At 40.8% G+C, this 26,186-nt stretch overlaps 1 protein-coding gene across 4 annotated transcripts in view; it reads left to right on the plus strand.

Annotated features, from left to right (window-relative positions):
- The first annotated feature begins 4,030 nt into the window (after window positions 1–4,030).
- Window positions 4,031–26,186, plus strand: part of CTNNBIP1 (catenin beta interacting protein 1) — a 32,877-nt gene continuing 10,721 nt past the window's right edge. The window contains exons 1-4 of one of the 4 annotated variants that reach the window (XM_031044279.2): window positions 4,031–4,149; window positions 20,660–20,745; window positions 23,509–23,630; window positions 24,127–24,217. In XM_031044279.2, the coding sequence (XP_030900139.1) occupies window positions 23,535–23,630; window positions 24,127–24,217 (187 nt within the window). In that variant the 5' untranslated portion in view covers window positions 4,031–4,149; window positions 20,660–20,745; window positions 23,509–23,534. Of the gene's footprint in view, window positions 4,150–4,523; window positions 4,582–13,290; window positions 13,390–20,659; window positions 20,746–23,508; window positions 23,631–24,126; window positions 24,218–26,186 lie in introns of those variants that run through there. The other 3 variants (XM_031044277.2, XM_031044278.2, XM_005143654.3) reach the window with 3 other exon arrangements.

The following is a 26,186-nucleotide window of genomic DNA, read 5'->3' on the forward strand; positions in this document are numbered from 1 at the left end:
TATTAGCCAAATAATCCTGGGATGTACCTCCACTAGGATCTCCAATGCTTCTGCAGGGACTGGGGAAAAAAGGTCCATTATTCTTTTATTATAATCATGATTTGTTCAAATAAAAACTGGTAACAAAAGAATAATTCCTTAACGAAAGCATGTTTTTGTCATTTAATGTAAAAGCTTGTGATGTTTGAGTTCCACCCCCAGTTAGACCCAGGCAGATCACTTCCCTACACTTCTTTCTCTCCTGGAGTAAAACAGAGATTATGATACTTGACTATCAAGTGCTATGAAGTTGTTATTGATCATGCATTGCTTTGAAGATTAAAAGTGCTTTGTTTTTTGTTTATCATTTTACTTCTGAAATAAGAACTGTAAAGTACAGTAGCTTTAAATATGTCAGCAAAGTTGCCCAGAGTTCTTTTCGACTGTATATAACCTTCCTTTTTTTAATCTTCCTTCTCTATAGGGTGAATCCAGTGATTGTACTGATCTAAAAGAAAACGTGTTAGAGAGAAAATTGAAGCTTCAAATGCTCTGTCTCTCTTTCTTCTGTCTTTGTCTCCTTGTATTATTTCCCTGCTTTGATCTTGAATGGAAAGTAGCAAGTTATCTCTGCCTTAAAGGAAAAATACATGATATCTTAAGAGATCCCTTAGTTCATCATGTTACCCTGCCTGTTAAAATCAAATTCATTTTGATACAGGAGTCTCTACTAATGATTCCCTGCTGACCAGGCATTTAAGACTGTATCATTAATGGCTGAAATGATAGGCAAATTAAAGTAGAACCATTTGGTTTTGTTTCCAGTAGGGCCATTGCCTTCCTATATAAGGACACATAGATTTTTTTGCGTTGTAAAGAAAGCAAAGCCAGCCTGCAGGCATCTCTTAGTTTCACAACTTCCATCATTTTTAAATTATTGCTGAGTTCTGGAGAAGTCTTTTCTATTAGGGAAATAAAATCTTATTTCAATTGTGTCTGCTTAGCTACCCATGAGAGACGAACAGAAGTGCTCATAGCGGAATTTTTCTTCAGGAGTCATGGAAAACATGACACCTTGTCTTGCTGTGAGGTTGTAGGGGTTTTAACTTCAATGGAGTTTTATGCTTGTGAGGAACTGGGGAGAGTTGCTGGGGTTTATGTTGCCCAATATGTCTCTCCCATAACTGAAGTATCTAAACTTCCTATCTCAGTCAAGTGGATGATGCCCTGATGTTCACAACATCTGAAAAGGGGGCCTAAAGTATCTGACACTATCTGGCAGGATAAATAGGAATGTTTCAACATAACTTGTCTCTAAAATAAGTCTTAAAAGAGGAAATACAGACATAACGTTAAGGCATTGCAGTATCATGCACTGAAATAACTGCTGTAATTTAACACACTAATGTGCTAATAATGATATACTTACTGGCACATTTATTTTTAAAACAAGCTCTAATCCTGGACATCTCTTTTTATCTTGCTATCAGAATAGTGTGCTGCTTGATAATGTTTAGGATCATGTCTCAACATACCTCCAAAACTGGGTCAGTAATAATCGCAGATGTACTGAAAACCATCAGACAGAGCCACCTGCAGATCCTGTGGACAGAAGTATTAATGTCTGGGTAAATAGCTTTTCTTTTGATTGTCCAGTTAATATCCTTGTAAGATGGAGATTGAAAAGAAGTTCTATAGTGTTGTTGTAAAAGTGTGTGCTTTGCAACTTCATTAATACCAAATTTAATATGGGAGCAGTTCTGGTTTTGAATAAAACCTGCAGCTCAGAAGGTTTCTTACTGTACAACTAAGCTTGGATTAACAAAAAAAGAGATTGTCATAGCCTTTTTTTTTTTTACACTAAAGAGCTTTTTTGTCCATCCCTCTAAAATATCTCTGCATACCTCCTCACTACACAGTCTGTAGAAACATTAAATATCATAACTAAGGCAGCTTTACTTTTCTACTATACTTTGTGCAAGTTGTGCTCACCAGCAGTCATGGAAATTTCAGCTGGCTCTCGTAACCCTCTGTCATTTATTGTAGTGCCAAGTATGCAAAGAGTCTTTTGGTTGAACTGCATTTAATTTTCAGGCAACACTGTGCTGTTTTGGCATAAAAGCATCATTTTGATGGATTGGGCTTGTCAGACTAAGTCTGAAACATAAAAGATTCCAAACTAGAACCACTTCCCTCGTTGGGTACCAAACACATCTTCCAGGGAAAGAGCTTTCATTGAGTGCAGTTAAATCAGATGGATAATGAAAGCAGAGCCTCTCTGTACAGATGTCCCTGGAAGCCCTTAATGAGAGAGCAATGCCAACAAATATAGAGAGGGACTTGGAGAATGAAAACAGCTGTACTGTGGAGGAATCCTATATGAATTACCGAGCTGATAAAGAATTGGAGATCAGAGAAAGACAGAGTGAGTTGAGAGAACTTTTGTAAGTGAAGCAGGGATTCAGAGGAGGTTTTGGAAGTTTTGGCTTACTAGAACAGCCAGCAGCCTCATTAAACAGAAGATTGAAAAGAAAAATCCATTTAATCTGTTAAATTTGTATAAAATAACACCCAATATTTATGCAATACTTGTAAAAACCTTAGAAAGACTTAACCTTTAGATAATTATGCTTGCTAACATTCCCCAGCTGATAAGCTGTATTCTTCCCATTTTGTGGTTGAGGCAAGTAGTGTGAGAATTAGTAAGAGAGTAGATTTGATCAAGTGCAGTGCACTTGTATCTTCTGTTTACTTTGTGAAGGTCTGTGCATCCCATGAGGCACAAACAATATTCTAGATCAGTTGTGGAACTAGGAATTACAAGGTCTCTTGCACAACCATCACGTCTTACAATGGTACAAGTGACTGCTGTAACAGCCAGATGTTTAGCCATCAATCAAGATGACATCTTGGTAAACTTCATGGACCAGACTATGCTGAGAGAGAAGTTGATTTAGACTCAGTGTTTTAAGAAAGGAAGGCTTTAATATCTCTCTCTGCTAAACCCCTTTCTAAATAAATGCAGGATGTTAAATCGATGCTGTGTAAGATTGCATTACACTGCTGTGCAGTCAGCTAAATGAGAACAGGGGAACTAGACAATATTTAGTCATAAAATAGTGTTTTGCCCATGATGTTATCAGTAACAAAACTCATACTATTGCAAAGATGCAAATGATGGCTTAATTATATGTTCCTACTAGCATAAGATGCTTTTAGATCTTTCCCTCAGCCTCATGTACTGTGCTAATTAACAGTAATCCAACTGGAGGATCCCAGAGCAACACTTCTGCATATTTTTTTCAGCTTCTGCTTGTGCTCTTATGTTCTTTTCTTAAATAATTAATAATCATTACTGCCTGCTGTGCTGTGGGTATGTGCTAGTGATCTCGGATCCCAGCACATTTGCACTATTCCTGTTCCTGTTGGCAGCTTGGGTTTGCTCTTTGCAGAGGCTTTCATGTTAAGACCCTCATTAGCTGGCAGTGGGGTGTGGATTTCAGTGGCACACAGCTTTGATGTCATTAAGCAGCAAGCTGTTAAAGGAAGTGCCACCTACTGCATTACTGTGACTTGTTTTATGCAATTAAGTTAAATACTGAGTGGGAAACAGATGCATTTTACTAAATAACAGTACACAAAGCATTTTTAGCTTCAGGAATTTTATACCTGCCTTGCTCACCCACCAATGCACTGTTACTGAGCAGTGATAACTGTTAAGCTGAGTTGAGAAACCAAAATCCAGATGAGTGATGGAGCAGGGGGTGATGGACCTTTAGTGGCCTTATTTTCTTAATTCCTCTGTGTTTGCTCTGACTTTACTCTGCTTCAGGCTACCTAGGGAAGGATTAGAGTGCTTGAATGCCCAGATGGACACTCAACCTAGTTGGAGGTCCTTTCACAAGATGGTATTTTCAGTGTTTGCTGAGTTAGACTGAGTTAAGCTACACTGGATTTCTCAGTGTCTTTAGCTTTCTTAGCATATTATCATTGAGAAGTGGAGGTGTAACCCGTGTTAACGATGCTGTGATTTATCACACACGGCACTACCGGAGCGGTTGCACTCCCCGGCCTTGCCCGTGGACCAGGACGGCTGGAGGGGGCAGCGTGAGATCCCGGCTCCGCTCGGCACCGAGTCACTCAGAGCCGATCCAAGGGACGCTCCTTCAGGTAAGTACATGGCTAGCACCGGATCGGGGCTGCGTGCCCCCCACCGGCACCCTGGGTGTCACCGCGCTCCCGTTGGGGCTCCCGTCTGGGCGCGGCGCGTCCGCTCCAGGCCCCGCCCCTTGGCACGGAGTTACCGCCCCCCCCCGGGAGCCTCCGCCCCGCCCCTTCCTCCCGGCCGGCGGCGGGTGGTGCCTGCGGCGCTGCCGCTGCCCTGGGCGCCGGGACCCGACGGGTCCCTCCCCCGGAGCCGCCCAGGCACCTCCCTCCCTCCGCCCGCCCGCCCTCCGTCCCGCCTCGGGCCGCCGCGGTGAGTCACGACGGAGGAGGCGGCCGCTCCGCTCCGCTCTGCTCGCCGCCCGCCCGCGTTCAGCGCGCCCGGCTGCCGCCGCCCGTGCCGCAGGACCGCCGGGGCCGGCCCGGCCCCGCACGCAGGTGAGCGCGGCTGCCCTTTGTGCGCGGCACCCGGCCGGGAACAAAGGCGCTCGCCCTGGCCGGGGCGCTGCTCCGCCGACCCCGGGCCTCTCCGCCTCCCCTCCGCCGCCCCGCCGGGGCCGGCTCTCGAGTCTCCTCCGCGGTCCGGGTCGGGGCCGCGGCCCCTGACCTCCCCGGGGCCCGCTGGCCGTGGTCGCTGGCAGGCCGTGGCCTCGCAGCACAGGTACAGGAGGTGCCTGCTTAATTTTCTGGCATCGTCTCTTACGTCATGTGGCACCCTGTTCCACGGCGGCCGTGTCCCACCCCAGCAATGGCTGCATTTTTGTGGCAGGTGAAGTCATCCCCACGTTAAAGCTGCTTAAGGTGCGCAGGAACCGTCGGGTTCGAAGGTGTCACGTCCGCAGGCAATAAAACACAATTTCGGGACGCCCCGGCTCAGGGCAGCACCGGGTTGTGGTACGGAAAGTGTGTGGTGCTGGGCAGGAGAAATACATCTCGGCCGGTATTGAACAGAGGGCTTCACTGGGAGGTAATCTCCACCTTGGCTAAAACCCGTGCTTCTAGAGCCTCTGAAGCAGAGCTCCATAATTTATTGTAAAGAGAGACAGCATTTCTTGGCACGCCACAGTTAGGTTTCTCTTAGAGAGATAGTGGAGAGAGGAACAGCAGCATTTTCCAAATCAGAATACATTGGTACTCCAGAAGTAGATGTGAGATGATCCCAGTTCCTGATTAACAGCCAGATGTAATTTATCAGGGTACATTTGACTTTCAGACTTGCATTTGCTCTCTCCTCAAGAAAAGAATGTTTTGCTCTGTTGTATATCATCTTTTATTTGACTGTTCTTCATCTTGACACATTGAACAAAATCTGCTTTGATGCTCTGTGAGATGAGAGCAAGACATTCTGCAGATGTGGTGGTTTAGAAAAAAACTCACCAAACTCCAAAAACAACAGGCATTGGAGGCCAGATAGGTATGCTTGTTGGGTTTTCTGATCCGAGTTGGCTACAGTATGGTGGTAAGCATGTCCATGGAGTATTTTAAGACCATAATGTTTAAATACATTTACAAACTCAAGATTTTATGGTTAGTTTTTGTTGGCTGCTGATTTCGCAAGCTGTGAATGTCTTTTGCCCTCAGTATTTTTGGACCTGATGTGTGATCTGAAATAGCTTGCTGAAGGAGAAATGCTACCTAAAGAGTGGAAAGTGAGACTGGATGATGTACTTCAGTGGGTTCATTTTGTACCTGCAGGTATTCAAGGTGAGGGGACATACACAAAGCAGCACATTACTATTTTTAAATGCAGACGTATTTTTCTTATCAATCTAAAAACTGCTGTTTCCCTTGACAAACAGATTCGGCTGGCAGATGGTGGCAGGTGTACTTCAGGTACATTGGAGTTGCTCCTCTGTGCCATTAGCTGAATAAGTGTCATCTTTTACCGTGCCTCTGGCATCTTGGTAGAAATAACCCGCTGCTTCAGCATGTTTGACAACTGTTGGTTGGTAAATGGGTTTGCATGCTCTTAATTGATGTGTGCATCAGAGCAGCGTAAGTCTACAAGGAAGCGTATGGGATTGAATGAATGCAAGAGTGAAGGCTGTTTTGAACAAGTTAGCTGAGAATTGGTTGGCTGAAGTTTTACAGCTTGCCCAAAATCACTTCAAAGCAGCAGTTGTTCTCTTAGCTCATTTTAAGCATTGTGACCATAGTTATGACAGGTTATAGAGGACATAAAAGTGCAGGACTCTCTGATATCCAAGTGGGAAGATACTGAAATCTTCACCAGGAAAATCTTCCCAGAGCCTGATAAATCATTGTAATAAATAGGTGCTGGGGGGACCGCTGTTGCCCTTTGCCTGAATGCCTGGTTGCAGTTAAGTACAGAAGCTCCATGTGCTGCACAAGCGGTGTAGGAGTGTGGGGAAAGAAGATTTGCTCACAGTAAGAATTGAAGCTTCTGCCTGTTGTCTTAACAGGAATTGGTTGATACTCATACATTTTACTAGACAATACAACACAGTAATGGTGCCTATTAGGACTGCACAGAAACCATGTTCTGAATTCCAGTTTTATGGGAAATCTGTAGGTGTATTGGTTTCATAAGTCATAAAATGGTTTGGGTTGGAAGGGACTGTTAAACTCATCCAGTTCCAACCCCCTGCCACACCTGCCACTGGAGCAGCTTGGTCCAAGCCCCTGTGTCCAACCTGGCCTTGAACACTGCCAGGGATGAGGCAGCCACAGCTTCTCTGGGCAGCCTGTGCTGGAGCCTCAGCACCCACACAGGGAAGAGCTTCTGGCTAAGATCTCATCTCAGTCCCACCTCTGTCAGCTTAAAGCCATTCCCCTGTGTTCTGTTGATACATGCTCTAATGTTTCTACTCCCTTCCATCCTCTGCCTTTTTCCTTCTTCCCCATCTAGGGTTTTAGAGCAATTTACTTTGCAAGAGGACAGAGAGGTTCCAAAACAATTTGTGTCATTTTTTGAGTAGAACCAAAAGTGAACTGGAACAAAACCTAGGTTTTGTAATTGCAGACACTGACTGTGATAGACATCTATTGCTAAAAGCATCCTACAGTTGCATACGGGCAAGTTAAAGCTTTATTACACATCTGAATGTGGCTGGTATGGTGAAACTGATGTTAAAAGTTGATGCTCTGCCTAGGAAACATTTAGTGTGGAGTGGGTCTATTTTTAGTGGTTTAATATAAGTTTTTTCTTCTCCAGAATGTTTGTTGTCTGTAACTAACATAAACATTTATGATTTTTAGTAAGTACTCAATTCCTAAGTTTGTTGACTACAAAGCATCCTTCCTGAGCATCTGACCTAGTTCTAAGCATAAGTAATGCCTCCAAGCGCTGTGCATGCAGAGAGGCTTTTGGAGGCTGCTGCTGGATATGCTTGGAGGAACTTTCAGTAGAGTTTTTCCCAGAGAAGAAGGATTTGCTATCTTCAGAAATATATCTATACTTGCAGGTACAAAACTACATTTCTTTTTATTGCAGGCTGTCATCAGATAGGATTTTATGCTGAAATGCATCTGTGACAGCACTGGGTACACAGTGCAGAAGGGATTGAACCTGATACTATGGTTTTTAATTGGAAAAGTTGTAATCCTAAGGAATACACCGAATGTTGATGTTCTAGAAGGTGGTTATAATTCCATTTTCAGAAAGTCAGAGTAAATTACTTTTTCTGTTATGTTTCCAAATGTGTTAATAGCCATGATGGTAAAGATGGGCAGTCATGTTCTTCATTTAAACTACCAGTGTGGTACTTACAGAGTATCCCACCAGTATGGTGTAGTATAGAATCTTATTAATGAACCACCAGTATAATATCAATTTAATACCACTAAAGCTATAGCATGCCTGCAAGTATGTGAATAGTCCCAGAAGATATTTCTGTTTTGATGCTGATGTACACTAAAATGTCAGGTTTTGGAATGAAAACATTTTGTCACCTACTCCACATCCTTCTGAGTATGTGACTGAAATGATACATAAATAGGTTTTAAATTACTAAAAACTATTTACAACCAAACTTCATTTAATTTAGTTGCTGCTGCTATTACATCTGTGAGAATGGATGAGACTGACAGTTCTATTTCCCTGCAAAGAGCCTGTCCATGAACTTCGATTGGCGTAAGAGAGCAGATAGACCAGAATGGGCAAAACTGTGGAGTGTTAATAGGTGAGAAGAAACCAAAGATCAGAAAAACAACCCCAAAACGTTAGCTGGTAATTGAATAAGGAGAATACTTCTGACTCTGGTGTTTATTTTCAGACTTGGTGTTGGGAAAGCATTATGTAAGAAAAAACCAAGGAAAGGTAATTGCTTGTTCCTGCTGCCTACTGATGCTGTGACAGAATGTGCTAGTGCTCATGGATGGTTTAAATGTCAGTCTGAATTTAGGAAGTGTAATCAGACTTCTTGGATATTAATCTGTGTTTTCAAGGTTTTATAGAATATCAAATCTGCCAAGCCTATTTTTCTTTAAAAATATAACAAGATAGATATATCATAGTTATTACTGCTATTTTAAAAGCAAACAACCCCCCACCCCCACTCCCTTGTCCCTCTCCAGCATAAAAATCTCATCTGGACATAAACTGCCATGAAAAAAAACCCTAAACATTTAAACTATTTATGTTATTGCAATATGCAGACCAAGAATTACAGAAAGTCTATTTTCTCTGTGCTACAAAGGTAGATAACAAAGAAGCAACTTATGTAATCAGCCATAGAATCATGGGATGGTTTGGGTTGGAAGGCACCTTAAAGACCATCTAGTTCCAGACCCCGTCACAGGCACGGACACCTTGCATTAGAGAGCTCTGCTTATGATCATGACCAAGCTGTGAAACTTTCTGACTCAGTTTATCCTTCTATAAAATTAGTTGACTGCTTCACAAGAATGTGAGGATGTTTAATTAAAGTGTAATTGGTTTGCCTCTGAACTCATCCAGGTCCTGATTCAGTACACATTGAAGTCAGTGAGGAGCTTTTAATTAATTTCATTGAGCTTTAAATAAGTATGTATGTACTAAACCATGTTCCCTTAAAGGAAATGTGACCTACATTTTGGCAGCAGAGTTTCTGTAAAGAAGCAACATAAATACTGAAAGAGTTGAAGGTAATCTACTGGTGGAAGGGGTTGGTGTAACTGTGGTGGTCTTTGGTGCCTGTTGCTACACTAATGTAATTTTAACAGTTCCCCAAGTTCAAGTGTGCTGGATTTTATATGGAAAACTGACAGCTTCCTTGGTTGGTTAGGGGAGGCAATATCAGACTTCAAGGTAAACACAGTTAACTGAATGTTTATGCAAAAATGATCAGCCATAGCACACTTAAAATATAGTTAACCTTAAGAGTTGATGCCAAATGGAGAAAAATAGGAGCATTCAGATCTGCTTAGCTGCCTTTTTCAGGAATGTCAGTAGATGCCAAATAATACTCATTGGTTTATGTGGAATTTGTGAAAGGTTGCTGAACTTCAAAGGTCAGAAACATCAGGATTTTTAAACAGAACTTCTGTCACTGAAAATTGGTCAGCAGCTTCAGGGGACTGCAAAATAAACCTTTCACTATGCACATAAAACCGGTTGCAGTGGGTTTCTTCATGTTTTGCTGTCATGATTCGTAGTTCTCTACCTCTTACAAACTGTGTTTTAAACATAACTTTCTATATGTGTACTTAGGCATGGAGGGGAAATACAGTTTTGGCACCTTGTTTTTAGTATGCCCATTTCATTGTTCTTTTCCTGGTAGCTGCACTTTTCGACCTGGCTACTACAAAATCCTTTCTGTTGAGAAACGAAACACAATAAAGTTGTACTGTAAATGTACTCATGGTTTGGGAAGTGCAGAAATCTGCCTGCAGCCCCAGTAATTCTCTTTCCATTCTGCCTTCAGTTGGTGGTGATTGCATGCAAGCCCGCTCATGGAAACTTTCTGAAGTGGTCTGGACTCCTGCAGTAGTTCTAACTTGTGGAAGGATCAGCCTTGTGTTGAGCATTGTTGATGGTCTCTGGGCTTAACAGCCCTTGTTGTTATTGGTATATGTTGGGCTTTGTTTAATCAAAATACATATTGTTTCATCTGCATGCTGCTCCCAGTCTTAGGGGAGTGATTGCCATTTAGCCTGTAAATGCATCCATTTTTGTGTATATAGGAGGTCTTGAAACAATCAGTTTTAAGTATTTAACTTCATTAGCGTTCATCTCTGAATAAATCAAGCTTGCCACACAATTCCACATGGTTTTCCATGCAGCTCAGCTTGGTTGCCTTTAACATGTGTGCGCTCTCAGTCTTGCCTTTGATTCTTCCAGTTTTCAGCATACTCTGAGATTTGTGAGTCCCAGCACTGACTGGGACTTGATATAACCCCTAAAAATCCCCTGTCGTAGGTAGTTTCTTGCTCTCCAGGCCATGGGTATGTGTTTGTACAATAGTGCTAAGGGGAGATTTCTGCTGTCAAACTAATGACCCCGTACAGGTTTATGTCACAGTTCAAGGCTAATATAATTAAGGTAACATTCAGAATTGTGGTTAGGGAGGAAGGAAATTGCATCCTTTTTCCTGAGAAATAGGAAGCCTCTTGAAGGCAAGATTTCCTTCCTTGTAATCCCACTTCAACAAGAAAAATCTCTAGTAAATCAAAATATCTGTGGTAAAACTGGTGTTTAATTAGGAATTTGTTTTAAACTTGTGAACATTAAAGGTCTTCTCTTAAAACTGACAAGGATTTCTTTTTCCTTCCTCCTGTTGCCATCAGATATCTTTGCAGCATGATCTTGGCTGGTGACCTAAAAAAGTACCAACACTCCTTGCGCTTTCTGGTTTTAATAAGTCCTTCATTGAAGAGAGGAGCTGGCGTCGTTTTGCACATGTGATTAAAAGGGCTATTTAAGACCAGTTTGTGAAGTACTGTTGAGGAAAGTTCCCAAGGAGTAGTAGCCTTGAATACTACTTGGATAGTAGGAGAAGGTCCTAGGAGTAGGGGCCTCTTGTCCCTGTAATATTAGTGATGCTGATCAATCAGAAAGGTTTTGAATTGTGTTTAGTGCAGAAAAGATGATCAAGGAATACATTAGACAAATAGCCAGTAATTCTTAGTTCAACTTTCAGCAGCAACTGTTAATAAAATACCTCTTCAAATGGTTTGAAAATTAATCCATACATTGATTCTGACCCAAAACCTCTTCTCTGCATTCTTGCTTATGCAGAGCATCCATGGGCAAACCAGCCCAGGAGAATTCTTATTACTGTTTGCCTAAAGAGGCAAGATAAGTAGGTGTCACAAGGGATGTATGTATCACATTGTCCTGCAAATTTTATTGATGTATAGGCCAGAACAATATTTAATGTTGTTGTCCAGTGGTTGGGCAATTTTGGTAGTCAAGAACTATTAATCTAAGAGTCTCTGGTCCTAACACTCCACTTTGATACAGTATTGCAAAACATTAAAATGCTAAGTAGTCACCAACCTAATAACAGCTCATGTTTTAATTGCTTAAAAACCCTTAGTTAGCCATAATCTCTCAACTATGAAAGATCTGTAGGCATTTCCAGTGTAAAATGCTTGTAATCTGACATTAATGATGTTCAGATGTCAGGATAAATTACAAGGCAGCGTAGATCACGTTTTAAATTGAAAGCTATGTTTAATATGCCAGGCATCTGTAGAAAGACACTATGCTGATGAGTACCAAGGAGAGCCTTGTAAACGTATATATTGTGGTGCTCCAGTGAGTGGAATAGTGGAAATAAGTCCTTTTGGTAGGCATTGCTCTGCCACTTCTGGATAAATCAAACAATGAAGCATGCTTGAGCTGCTGAGAATTTGGTCACTAGACCACAGGCCCAAGTATGAAGCTGCTGGGGTTTTGGAGGCTTTTACTGCTTGCTTATGAATTGAAATTGAATGTTATTGTTGTTTTAACAACTTACAGATACTTACTGGAATTCTGCCTGTTTGGATTTTAGACTGTTCTGTAATGGTTTATGATAGGTTAATAGTGCCTCTTACCCTGTTAAAGTTGATTGAAACATCAAATTTTTGCACTATAGACATAGTTTAATTTCAAAGCAGGTTAATTTCAAAACCCCGAATACAAATGAAGTACTATTTCATTAATAGTATTAATGAAACTGTTTAGTTCGAAACATACCAAACATTGATGTGCTTCTCCATTAGCACTGCTGGTAATTCTGAGTGTCTGCTTCTCCCTGCATGTTTCTGTTCCATTTCAAGCTGCTTGAGAATTACTGAAGGTGGCAGAAAAACAGCCTGCACCTTGGGCATATCCACATACTTGCATCAGTTTTGACATTGTACTCTGTTGTGTGGGCATGGTAGGCTTGTTTTAGGTTCATTATGAAGACTGAGCCAATTTCTTGCTTCTACAGTCAGCTAATTTTTATCAGTGTTGATGCTGCATGAGTGTAGGGTGTCCCATGTATTGTTTTTTAGCCTGTTGAGTTTAGTTTCTGTAATATAAATGGCAGTCTCCAGTAAAACCCAGTTAATGCTGATAATCTGTAAATCTTCAGAGGATTATGACCCAGCGTTACCACTTCTTGCAGAGCTTCTGTGAAAAAACATGATCATAAAGCTGATTGACATCACAAGAAGATGAAGTGACCACAATTAATGGTCTCAATCTTCCTCTTACATGTTTGTGCATTGGCCTTGCTTCAGTTTCTGTAATGATCATAGAACAGACGTGCTGCAGGAGGCTCTGTCATTGGTGTCAATAATTAATAGTCCAAAATATGATACTACATAGGTGGAGGTGTTATATAGGTACATGTTTGTACAATGTGTGTAACATACCATATAAAATGGGATAGGTATATTGAAAAGGCTTTGTTGATTCTTGTAAACTGGTGATAAAATAACTCTTATTGTTGCTCCATTTTTTCACTGGTTTACTCTTCAAGTTCAAATCAACTATGAAGATAAAGCTAATTTCTGAAGAACGAGTAAAAGCATCTCAAGTTTATGTCTGCTTCTGAAAAGAGAGAGTATTTATAGAACATTACAGAAAGCATTGCCGTACACTTTGTTTGGCTGAGGGATGCGTAACACCTCATTTTACAGCTGTAATTCTTTGGTGTGGGATACCTGGTATTAAAACCATTGGCTATCTATCATTAGTGCCTGCTTTCCTGGTTAGATTTGTAGCTTTATTATAAATAGGGGAAGAGATGCATGAGCTTCCTTGAAAGATCCTGGTGACCGGGACGAGCGCAGACCTCATCAATCCAGCTCTTGAAGACCATCTTGAGTAAAGTATTGTAACATTATTCTATTGTAATCTCTTCTAGAGTCGTTTCTTTGACTGGGGTAGAATTTGTGTATAAACTGCTGTAGTTCATGGTTGTCACTTTTTGAAGGTTTTCTGACAAATTCAGCTTTGAAGTGTGAGTACCTTAAAGTCTTTTTTAAGGTTTTATTGCTGTTACTACATTTAATTTCAGAGGCTTCAAGCTGACTGACGTGAACTACCTAAAAACCTTTGCTGCCTCTTTTAACTCTGAGATGTGGTAGATGTCTTTCCTTTGAGAGGCTGCTGCTGTGGTACAGCTAAACAAACCCCCAAACAAAACTGGTTTGTGTGTGCCTAAAGGTCAGAAGGCAAGCATTAGTTCCATAAAAATTGTGATTATAATGGTAGGATTTGGGGTTTTTTTTACAGGTAGCTTAAGAACTGTTTAAATATATTGGGAATCTTTTTTGAATGCACTTCATTACTGCTTTTTAAGGCCTCTTTGAAGCTCTGAAAGGTGATACAGCACTGGAAAAAGAAAACCCCTCGTTTGTTTTTATAGATTTTTATGTCTAACTGGCAGATTTGGGTCTGTTTCCTGACCTTCCTCAAGAGGAAGGACTGTACTCCTTTTGTTAAAAATCTAAATCTCACATGTAAGAGATGTGAACCTACCACTGGAATTCCAGCTGTAAATGCACCAAACTCCCACCCTGAGGTTCATGTTCTCAAGTCAGCTGAAAGACAGCACTGAACATAGAAACAAAGGAAAAAAATCAGTGTTTAATAGTTTGACTCTTACTCTTCACCTATAAATAGGTAGCTGTTGAGAATTCATTGTCATATCTCTCTGGAGATAGGAATTAACCCAGTCTCCAGCTGCCTGTGACTGGAGGTCATGAGTCAGACTGAATTAGAGGAAAATTTGCAGCAGGATTTTGCAGGCTCTGGTTCCTGCCTTCAGGATTCAGGCTCCAGCCTGGAAGGTTTTGAGGGCTCTGGCTGTTCTCTGTAAAGTGTCATTTGAAAATTAACAAGGCTTAAAGGTGCAGCATCCCCTTGCACTTACAAGCTTCCCAGTATGACCGTGCTTTAACCACTGAAGTACTCAATAATGTGACTGTGGAGGCTAATAGCTTAACCTTGAATAATGATATCATAGAGTCAAAGGGACATTTTCATGCTGGCTGTTAACTCAATTTGTGTAGTGCAAAGGAAACCTGCAGCGATTGGTTTTATTCACCATAACTCCTTATCTGAGCTTTTATAATCCTATCCCATTAATTGAGGTTTTTAGCTGCCTTAAACAGAACTAGGCAGATTAAAGGGGGAAAAAAAGGAAGCTGGACTAACTCCTGTTGGATTTCTTTTGGCTATAACTGGAAATGATACAAGATATTAAAGAGGTAGTCAGCTATGACTTGCATTTTAAAGAGCTTGCCAGATGGCTGCCAGAAGTAGCCTAAATTATTAAGATTGAATATGTAAAATACTACATTTACTGACAGCTTACTGCTTCCCCCCTTAATTTACACTGTGTGAATTCCTCAGCTTCCCTTTGTTTTGGGTTTTATTTTCCCATACCAGTAAAATGGGGATGTTAGGAATTTTGCTGATACAGAGTGTTGGGAATATGTAATCTGAAGGAAGAAAAGCTTGTGTTGTTCTCTCATTGCATTAAATAAGCATGTCTTTAACATTCAGTGGGATGCTTAAGTAGTTTCCCTTATGCAAAATGCACAAACATAGCATTTTTTAGTGTCTTTTATTCTTCTTCTCTTGGGATGTGACATTTTTTGTAGGTTTTGTTGGGTTTTGGGGGTTTTGTTGCTTTGTTTTAAAGGGGTGATGTGGAAGAGTCAGAGTAATTTAAAAGGTCCTTATAATGAACCCATCTGTGGCATTGTCCACCAGAGGAGCCCTTCCAGGTTTTGAAGTCATGAAAGTATAGGTGGAAGTGAAGTAAATACACAGTTACAAATCTGTAATTTCAGTTGTGATGTGTTGTAACCCTCCTTGCTGAAAGTATTCAGACAGAACAGTTCTTGCTGGTGAATTTGAGTTTCCTTAGGAGCTGTTTCCATCTGTGTGTGAAACAGATGAGTTAAACTGAGTCTGAGCAGAGATTTATCCTGTCTGGGTTTTCTTTAATGTCAAAACACAGTAGCCAGTGTTCTAAATTGAATTAGGAAAACAAAGGGGAGGGGAGATAACTGCAAAAGCAGTATTTTTTCATTACATACCATTGTATCCAGGGTCAATAATTGAAGAGAAAGATGGTATGGTCTTTCAGATTGTTTTTTAGGAAGAATTATATTGAATTTTCATGATGAAATTTTCAGGACCAGAACAGTATAGAGAGGTAGGGAAGCATCTCTAAAATACTTCATCCCCTTCTACTTTGCTTTGTCAGTGTTGATGTGGGTTTGGAACCAGAAGATGCAGATACATCTAACTTAAAACCTTGCTAGAAAGTAATTTCAGTCCACAGTGTTTTGCATGAAGGTGGTACTTCCATTTTTCCTTTCCAAGAGGACAGGATTGCACATACTCTTTCTGCAGCTAAGGAGATGGGTTGGTAGGCAGACAAACAGGGATGGGGATGGGAATGTCAGGCATGCTTGGCTCTGCCCAGTCCACATGTTGGGCCTTGCAAAGCAGAAGGCATTCCTGTGATCCTCACCAGCCCTTCTGCAGCCTCAGGGGCACCAAGTGCTGTAAGACAGGACAGCTTTCCCATTTGTTTACTGACCAGCTTCCCAAGTTTACTGCTTGGGAATGGGAGGGAATGTTTTTAAACTCAGGTTTACTGCTTTGGTAAGGCTGGGCTGGCTGTTTTGGCTGTAATATATAGATCTTTCTCATTTATTATTCTGTCTTGTGAATCATATTAAAAATTAATGAGAACTAAATTTCATTCCTTATTCCTGCCAAACAGGGAAAATTAGGTGACCCAGTTATGTCCATTTGCAGCGTGTGAGATGCAGCAGGACAAGCTTGCAGGATTTAGTCTTTTAATACAGTTTAGTAAAGAACGTAATAATTTCAGACAAAAAGCAGTTTTTGAGATGCACAGATTAGTCTTTTTCATGAGAAAGCATTTGAATAATGGCACTGCAGAGTAGAACCATGCTGAGCTACCAAATAGATAAGGTGTTGGCAGCCCAAACTTTCCTGTTGGCTTTGCACATCTGCCTCATCTTTACCTGGAGAGACCAGTTCCAGACCTGAGAGAACAGGGCATTCTGTATGGTTTCATCAGCCTTTGGCATCTCTTCCTTCAGTGCTGGTAATGATTACCAGAAATTCTACTGAGACTCAGGTATTTCTTTGCTTAGTGAACATGTAACTGGGCTTTTGAGTGGTTTTGGCTACTTGTTTTTCTGGATGAACAGCTTTCCAGTTAGGTCTGTTAGAGCGGTGGGGATCCCTTCAGTCCAGTACATAGTGATTCTTGGTTTTCTATCTCCCTGTCTGGCTTTTTGTGATGAAAAATACAAATTGAAATGTGCCCTTTCAGGGAATGTTTTTTCTCATATGCAATATAATACATCTGGCAAGAATTTATTAACTGTTTTTTAACTAGAAACACTGGGGTTCATTAGTGCTGTCGGTAAAAGTTTGTTTGTGATGTATGTGGGATGTTTTTATCTTCGCTCATCAGCTGACACCAACTGCAGCATCCTGCACTTGACCTGTTGCATCCTGATGCTGGTTCAGTTTCCTTATGCTGTTGTAATCCAGTTACACTTTAAAAACATATCACAGAATCCCAGACTGGTTTCTGTTGAAGGGACCTTAAAGCTCATCCAGTTCCAACCCCTGCTATGGGGACCCCTTCCACTGGAGCAGCTGCTCCAAGCCCCTGTGTCCAACCTGGCCTTGAGCACTGCCAGGGATGGGGCAGCCACAGCTTCTCTGGGCACCCTGTGCCAGCGCCTCAGCACCCTCACAGGGAAGAGCTTCTGCTTTATATCCAACCTAAATCTACTCTCTTTCAGTTTCAATGTTTCTGTTCAATTAGTGTGCCTTACATTTTAGCTTTAGAACTCCTTTACCAAGCCATGTCTGGGGAAGCAGCGTGATCTCTTAAGTAATAGATCCAAAGGTTAAGGCTTTGACCTTTTTCCATCTCAAATGTGGACATCTCTGACCTTATTAATATTACTTCACTGCTTTAAGTTTTTCTGTATGTTAAAAAATAATCTTTGTGGCAATCTCTGACCTAAATATAAACCCTTATAAGGAAGTAGAATTACTTAGGAAAGAAGGTTAAGGATGGATTTGAAACTGCAGACTTTGTGCTTAGAACAGTTCTCATTTCAGTTCCAAGGTAAAGGACCTTGCATGGTTTTTATCTGTTTTAAATCCTGGCTGGGAATTCAAGCCCATTGGGGTGAGAAGAGTTTTGATTGTAAGTTTGAGAAATGTTTTTATGTTGTTGTATTTTAGTGGCACTGAAGTTGAAAAGTCTTTAGTTATTTTTTACCCTCCTCGTGCGAGCACATGGTATGAATTAAGCTGTGACAGGACCTCATGACCATGGGGAAATCTGCATGTTGCCTTCCATGGTGGAAGTGCTGGTTGGTGTGGTGAGGCTTGTGTGAGGATGAAGTGGTAACTGAAGTGACCTGAGTCCTGCAACATTTATAGACTAAACAAACCAGTCACCACTGGTTGAGATTGAGACAAAGAACTGGATCTGAAGGTAAGCAAGATAAACAGCTTTCTGACCTTGCAGGAATAGAATCTGGATATAGGTGAGGAAAGAAGCAGAATTCAGAGCTAGTAATTGCAAGTGAGGCAGACAATTATCTGACCTGGAAAATGCTTTAAGGATGGGTCACTGTGTCATGGATCGATTGGGATTCTTGTGTTGGAAAGGGCCTTAAAGCTCATCCAGCTCCAACCTCTGTCACAGGCAGGGACACCTTCCACTGGAGCAGCTTGCTCCAAGCCCCTGTGTCCAACCTGCCCTTGAACACTGCCAGGGATGGAGCAGCCATAGAACTGACTGTGGCTGAGCAGTCTAACTGATTAAGACTGAGCAGAACTTGGGCTAGTTGTGATTCAGCTGCTCCTCAGCTGTCCTGCTGAACTGTTTCTCATATTTTGCACCTCTTCCCTCCCACCCCCAAAATACACAGTTGCAAAATATTTTTAGATCTTATTTCTTGGGATTTGTTAGAGATGAATGTGGAAATGTCGATGTGGAGTTGGAAATGTTGGAAGTGTGAACCTGCTGTTTGGATAGGACCAAGTTGGTAGGAGAACCTTTGTGTGGCTTTGGTCTGGTCACCAGGTCTGATTTTGCTCTTATACTTCTAAGAAAAAGTAATGAAACCTGATTATTTATGTATTTACTCCAGTAATTTTTGAAGCTTTTAGCAGTGAAGGCACTTGTTACTCAGAGGATGTGCCCTGTGGTTAAGCAGAGAAGTTCTGGTGCGCAAGCTTGATGTTCTACCCATGTATTTGCTGTAGCAGTGGTGAGGTGGGCTGAGCTGGAGGCAACCACATGGGTGGGACAAAGAGTGTTCTGAGTGCTGCTGCTGCTGCCTTGTAGAGGACTAGGCTTTGCTTGCAAGTGGAATTGTCCCTGATAGAAGCCTTCTGGCTGGAAAATGGCTTGTGGTGGCTGTTTCACTTCTCAGCTGGATTCTTCTGAATTTACAATGTTAGGAAAACATTTGATCTTCCCTTTTTCCTTTGTATTTGGTGTTAAATATAATAACTACATATATTGCTGTTATTTGCAATTTGGGGGATGCATGGGGACTTTTAACTATCTGTCAGTAGGACAGAGATGCATCTCAGAAGTGGATATTTCCCATGCCCTGGTCCTTTTCATTAGGAAGGAGCTCCCGCAGTTGTGTGGTATTTGTACAGTGGTGGTGGTGCTGGGTGTCTTTGAAGTCCAGCGAAATGAGAACAGCAATTAGTTACTGCAAATGGTCCTGTTGTCAGTGCTGTAGATGATTTTTCTTGGGACTACATTGCATATTTAGAGGGCAGGAACAGTCGGAACTAATTAGTGGGGTAAGGCTTAAATAATCCTGCCAGAGCAGGCAGTTTTTCCCCCCTGGAGAGGTGAAATGATGCCTTTAAGCCATTGATAAAGCTCAGCTGCTTCCAGCACTTGTTAGTAAGAGACACCGTAGAGTGCCTATGGGTGAAGCCAGCAGGTATTTTGGATTCAGCATTTCTCCGATGAACCTGTGTACAGAACAGTTGAGTAGCTCCAGCTACTCCTGTCTTGTTTCCCTGCTAGTAATGACATCTGCATAGGGTGATAAACAGCCATGAAAGAAATTGTGTTAGTCTGGATCTGCCTTCTCTTGTTGACCACAGAAAACCCACTCCAGAGGATGTTCACTAAATTTAAGCTGGACTTCATTAACATATGGTGCAGATGTATGTGTGTATATATAAATATATATATATATATCTTCTCTGATCAGAAACAATTAAGTACAGCAACTTAGACTATTAATGATACAGTTCTAGCTGTGATGCTGTCCTGAGTAGCAGGCACTTGGTATTTCATTGCACATTCCAGAGGGTTGGAACTGTTACTTAATTTTTGAGATTGAGCTGCTTGTCTTAGAGGCTCATGTGATGGATAGGAAGAGTTAGGAATTCTTACCATGCCCTGATACCCAGTGTCAGTTGTGAAGTATGTTCTGAAATGTGTCTGAACCAAATAAAGTCTCAAACTTTTAGCTGTTGGGGACTGAACAGTGAGATTGGTCTGAAGGATTCTGCACAAGGGGTTTTCCAACCCAGCTTTCAAGTGCCAGGCTTGGTAATTGCTGTCTTCAGATAACATATGCATAGTTGAAACCAGCAATTTTGGTCAAACTCAGCATGCTTTACATTTCTGCCTCTTTTGCCTCAAATCTTTGGTGAGCTGAGCCTGTCTTTTAAATTATTTTGTACCAGAAGACATTACATGTCACAGCATTTACTGCTTTTGCCAAGGAGTGGGGTTTTATGCTGAAAGCTTTGTAAAAAATGCAAAGCTTGACTGCATTCAGTTCTCAAGCGATTGAGAATGTCATTGGTATGGTCAGGGTGTAAATCTTGCACCTGAAGAATGACTTAACCTTTAAAAAACTTTTTCTTTAAAAATAAAAAGGGTCTGCAGTGTCCAGATAAGCCTACAGTGTAATGAATTGTGGCTAGACCCTGCTCTAAAGGAGACTGTGACTCAAAGTGGATTGAATGAAGAAGGATCTTTCTGGGTTGCAGCTTTGTGTATTTCTGTAACGCTTTGCTCATTTGTTTTCACAGGGCAGTTTCCTCGTTTTTTCCATCTGGGATCATTAATCAGGACAGAACACGGGGCTTATCTGATCTTGTGTGGTTTTTAGAAGCAGGTATGTTGGCAGGGAAATGAATGTTTTATTGGTTGGGGATGGGGGAAGAATGATTTCATCTGTGTGCCAGAAAGAATTGTAGGGTTAGGGAAATACTGCTTAATTCATGTTTCATCATGTATAGCGTATATGTGTTGCTTTCATTGAAAGGGAGAGTTGATAAGGACTTTGATAAGATTTCTCAGTCCTTCATTTGTAAAGCTGGTCTGTGCTGTCTCCTGGGCATAGAGGAACCCTGGAAAGTTAGTGATGGGTGGTGGTGTCATCCTAAACCATGTTTTATGGAAAAGGAGCAGAGATATGTTAAAGATTTTCATGCTGGGGTCTCAATGCTGTCTTAAGAATTTTGTCTTTCTACTTTAATATCATCAAGTAGGAAAAGCTGTGGTAGCTGAGGCTATTGCTTAAAATAATTGTGAAGAGAATGAAGAGCAAAGTGCTGTTGCTCTGTAATCTTAAATTAACCTCTTTACACATAGCTCTTGAGCTGTATTGAGGACTTTTTTCCCTCCATAGTTGCTTACTCACTTTGTGAAGCATTTGCTGAATGGGCAGGCTTTAGTATTTTTAGCCTTCCTGTTAAATAATGTTAAATCCATCTCAGCTGCTTTAGAAGAGGGAGGCTAGATGGGATTATTAATAGGATTAATAAACAGGAAGACTATTCTGATGGGGAACAATGAATAATGACATGTATAAGCCACAAATCTCTTGTAATTGGTGTGTACGGGAATGCTGGCATGGGGCAGCCATGGCACTTTCTTGGTGCTTGTGTTTGGTGCCACCTATTGATAGATAGCCCATATAATTTGTTCCATTTTTGAATAATAGGTGAAATATCACATTTCATGTTCTTTGCTGTTGTGCTTTTTCTTGTCTCAATTGATTTCTTTGGCTATTTTGCAGCACTTACCCTCTTCAAGGCACTATCTAGAGAAATTAAATTAAGGAAAAAAGTATGTATTAGTATAATATTAAGAACCTGTCAGACCTTTCAGACTTAACTTGGTATCTTGATAAACATTTATTGCTTTATCACTCTCTGGATGCACATAACTTTAATCTCTTGCTTGCTGCCTTATTTTGTTCTTAACTATTGACATTGCCTGTCAATAGCGCTCAGTAAATTGCACTGTGGAGTATATGCTTAGTAACATCATCCAGTCTGCTTATTTGAGTTGACACTGCACAAAAATATGGGATCATTTTATTCCCCCTTCAGAAAGCAGTTTGCTGATGGTAGCAAAAAAAATATGACCACCTTGCACATTTACAGGCTGCAAGTTTCCAAGCAGAGCCATCTGTAGCAAATCAGCATAATTCAGATCTTCCCACTGGAAACTTACTTGAGGAGGACTGGTGATATATCTTTCTCCACTTTTTGCTTCTGTTATCTTCATGCTAAGTAATGTGGGTGGCAAAGCCTATCCCAGCAGCTGCTACTGAAGTTTGCATTACTTGTGACTCACTCAGGAGGGCCTATGTGTAATTTTAAACTGTTTCCACACCCAGATGACTTTCCTTTAAAAGTAATAATGAAAATAAAGTGAGGGGAGAGGTTGGTAATGACTACAGGAAGACATAACATGGGAAACATGAGTGTGTTTGAGCCTGCTGTGATAGTCTTCACTAAGCATGTCTCATGTAGTGTGTTCCCTTATTTACCTTACTGAGGTTCAGGAAAGCAAATTTATAGCTTAATGTAGGACCAGTTCTGTGAATGAAAACGAATGGGAGACCTGTTCTGGAGACACTTCTCTGAGCTGTGTGTAGTGGAAGGGTGGCTGGCTTATACTTCCATCAGCAGATTCCTCAGCAGGGTTATATTTCTCCCAACACACATTACTTCTAAGAGGTTAATTCGGTTTGTTACACTGCTGAACTAATGGATCATTTGAAGCACCATTATTTTCTGAATTTGAAGCTAAGTTTTTTACTATTGTTAACTTAATAAACATGTATCCAAACTAGTTTTTAATAGTATCTGAAGAGATTGCCTGAACTTTTTTATTTTATCATGGTAAACACCTTACTGTAGAACTTAAATAATTACCAGATGCTCAGACAGCAAAGTATAATCATGTTCTGTGCTATAGAATTTAGATAGCATAGTCTGTTTATGCCATAATGTAATTACTTTCTATTAAAATGAAAGCCAAAACTTCAGCTTTTCAGTGGTACAAGAAGGATATAAACTCTACTCCATCCCTGCTCCTCTCAGCTCTTCTTTCTCTCCAAAGCCACTTAATACATTCTAGTAACTTCTACAAAAGTGCAGTGACCTTTTCTATATGATATAAAAAGGAAAAAAGAAAAAAGAGGAGAAAGAGTCACTTGATTCTATCAGCATTTATTTAGCTGTTGCAGTCTTGATGGCTGGGCATTCAGCCATCGTGTTGTCATGCTGGTTGTGCTTATTTATGGGAAAAAACCAAAACCACAGGCTCCTCTCAGGGTGCTGCTTTCATCTAGTTGTTAGAATTATCTTCTTCTACTTGTGCAGAGTAGGTGTAACAACAAACAATGAGCTCGCAGGGATGCGAGCATTGGCCTCTTTGAGTTGCATATGTAAGGCCCGATTTAGCTGTTAACATTTTTAAGGGTTCCTCTGATTGAAGCATGTGATTCCTTAATTCTCCAGCCTATTAAGTGCTCTGCCCAATGGTGAAAAATAGGTACCTTGGCAATTAAGCCTTGCCTCTTATTCCTGTTATTACCCATTACCTACTAGAGTTTGTCCTTTCCTGATCTTTTTCCCTTCAGGAAATCCAGGAGCTGGCAGGAGGGGAATGAACCGTGAGGGCGTCCCCGGAAAGAGTCCGGAGGAGATGTATATTCAGCAGAAAGTGCGAGTCCTACTCATGCTGAGGAAGATGGGATCAAATGTAAGATGCACCTTCATAGCCATTCATATTTTGTAGCTTTCCAGACAGTTTTGTAGTAACTTCCATAGTGCTTACTGAGAAGAGCAGGTGATGGTCTGGTTTTCTCATTGAATTGTTTAAGCCATTGTTGATTTAACCATTATCTGCAGTTAAAAGCAATTTCATTTTGCTTAAATATCATGAGGTTTGTGATGCCTTAAACTAAATCTGAGCTTCCAGTCATTTCTCTATATACAGCAGAGCTTTTCATTATTGGAAAACCAGCAAAATAAAGCAACTGTTGTAAGGCAACTGTGAATCTCTCCACGAGCGCATGATATACCACTTTGCTGCTGTGTCCTTGCCCATGATATAGCTTGCACAAATAGCAGTTGGTTAAACTGTTGAAGAATAGAACAGAGGCAATTTTGACATTTCTTATTGGGAAGTGGGGGGTATCTTCAGCCTTTCTTCATTTTCCTCTTTGCTGACAGACTGACTCTCTGTACCTTTCCAGCTCACTGCTAGTGAAGAGGAGTTCTTGCGCACATATGCGGGTGTAGTGAATAGCCAACTTAGCCAGCTTCCTCAACACTCAATTGATCAGGGTGAGTACTGGATTTGTTTGCCTTGTGTTTACTTGATCTGTGAGAACAGTCTCAGAAAATACCAAGTTGAGGTTCTTGTATTACTGCAATGATGTGCCACATACTTAAACCCATCCTGTGATCTGGGGTATTGCCCGCTATAATTTTTGGAAGAGAACTACAGTGTACTGTTCAACAGGTAAAAGTCATTCTTAGCTATACCTAAGATTTCATTAGGGTGAAGAGCATTGTTAAGCATTCTCCATGATAACTCATAACATTGATGGCCAAAGTCCCGTGAGCTTACTGCATGTATATAGCTTCCTAGTTGATGTAATACAATAAATAGAAATAATGTTTAACCTGATTGACTTTTTGCTATAGGTGAAGTTAAATTCAGGTATACATAGGCCCTCTAGTTTTGCATGCGTCTTGCTGTATTCAGTGTGGATCCTTTGCATAAGATGACTTTAATTTATATTTCATGTTTTATTCTTAAACTGGACATCTGTGCTTAGAAAGAAACAAGACTGGGGGTGGCAAACGTTTTCTTTGTAGGCTTCAAACTGGGAGTTCTAGAAGAAAACAAAATGTAAAGTAGATACAGATTTCTAAGGTGCAAAAGCAGTTTTATGCATGTGATGATTTAGCATTTATGACTGTAGTTGCTTGATAACGCTTTTCTCACAAAAGAAAATGGAATCATGTAACAAAATCTTTTGTTCTTCAAGTTTCCATGAATGTAAAGTGCAGTGTTACTATTTCAGCAGAGAAAGAGGGAAGGTTTAGCAATAGGAAGTATTTGTTTCCTTTTGCATTTCTCCAGTTTGCACAAGGTAATTCATTCCAGCACAGGGATAGTAGACATAAGTTTACAAATCTGCTTTGGTTTGTTTAGATGCTCCTTAGGAGGATGAAGTACATGCTGCTTTTGTGAATTCTTTGCAGAGCTCTTGGTTAAACAATTGTGTGGTGCTGCTCCAAATCTACTCGTCTCTTCTGAACCTGAATGTTTCTATCTGAATTCTTTTTCTCCTCTTCACAGGCCTTGTTCCAGATCCCATACATTATGTAGAATTCAAGGGAAATTGTAAGACTCATATGCCAGAAAGAACTGAGCTGAGCAGAAATTTAATATACATCTAAGACATTAAAAAACCCCATTAGAAACACAACTTGCACAAACTTGCTTTTCAGCTTTAAGCCCGTGTTCATTCCTCACATAGCTGGGGGATTGATGGAGATAGAGATACTTGTATATTTTGGCTCAGAATTCTTATGCTTTTCTGCCAGTCTAAAGTGAAAATTTGCCTGTTTCTCATCACGAACATGTAGACATGTTCAGTGAAGACAGACTGACTGACTTGCAGCTGGCATTTTTAGCGTTATCCCTAACATAGTTCCATTTCTCACAATGAAAGCGCATGCTGAATTACCTGCACTTTGGCAAAGAAGAGATAATAAAAGCAGAAGTCCAGCCAGGGGACACATACACTTTGCACAGCTGTGCTTCTCCTGCGCAGCTTGATCTTTCTTGTCTAAACTGTCTGCTTTTATTATCTGGAAAATTAGATTTTTCCACTTTGCCGAGGGCTTTGGAGAGTCAAAGAATGAATTTTGACATAACTTTAAAATGTAATCAAAAGAGAGGCCAGCAGTTACTCGGTCTGCTTGTACACTCACTAACCATGCAATACAGGAAATGTAAGGGCTTATATATTGTTCAGAAAGTTGTCTTTGTCCCATGTTTGAGCAGACGTTGATTTGTCTGTCATTGTTTTCTTAAACTCCTTGAAGATTCTTGAACCTGTGTCCCCAGGGCAGTGAAGTCCTCCCTGCTGATGCCTGCTGTGATCTAATCTGACACTGCTGTATTGCCTGGGTTTGACTCCACAATCTACCTTAATCTGCTGGTCTGACCATTAAGGTTTTTCTTGGTAGGGGAATAAAGACCAAAGAAAGGCAATAGATAACAATTTAGAGAAAGAGA

Source organism: Melopsittacus undulatus, chromosome 12, assembly GCF_012275295.1.
Source record: "Melopsittacus undulatus isolate bMelUnd1 chromosome 12, bMelUnd1.mat.Z, whole genome shotgun sequence".
Classification (NCBI taxonomy): Eukaryota; Metazoa; Chordata; class Aves; order Psittaciformes; family Psittaculidae; genus Melopsittacus; species Melopsittacus undulatus.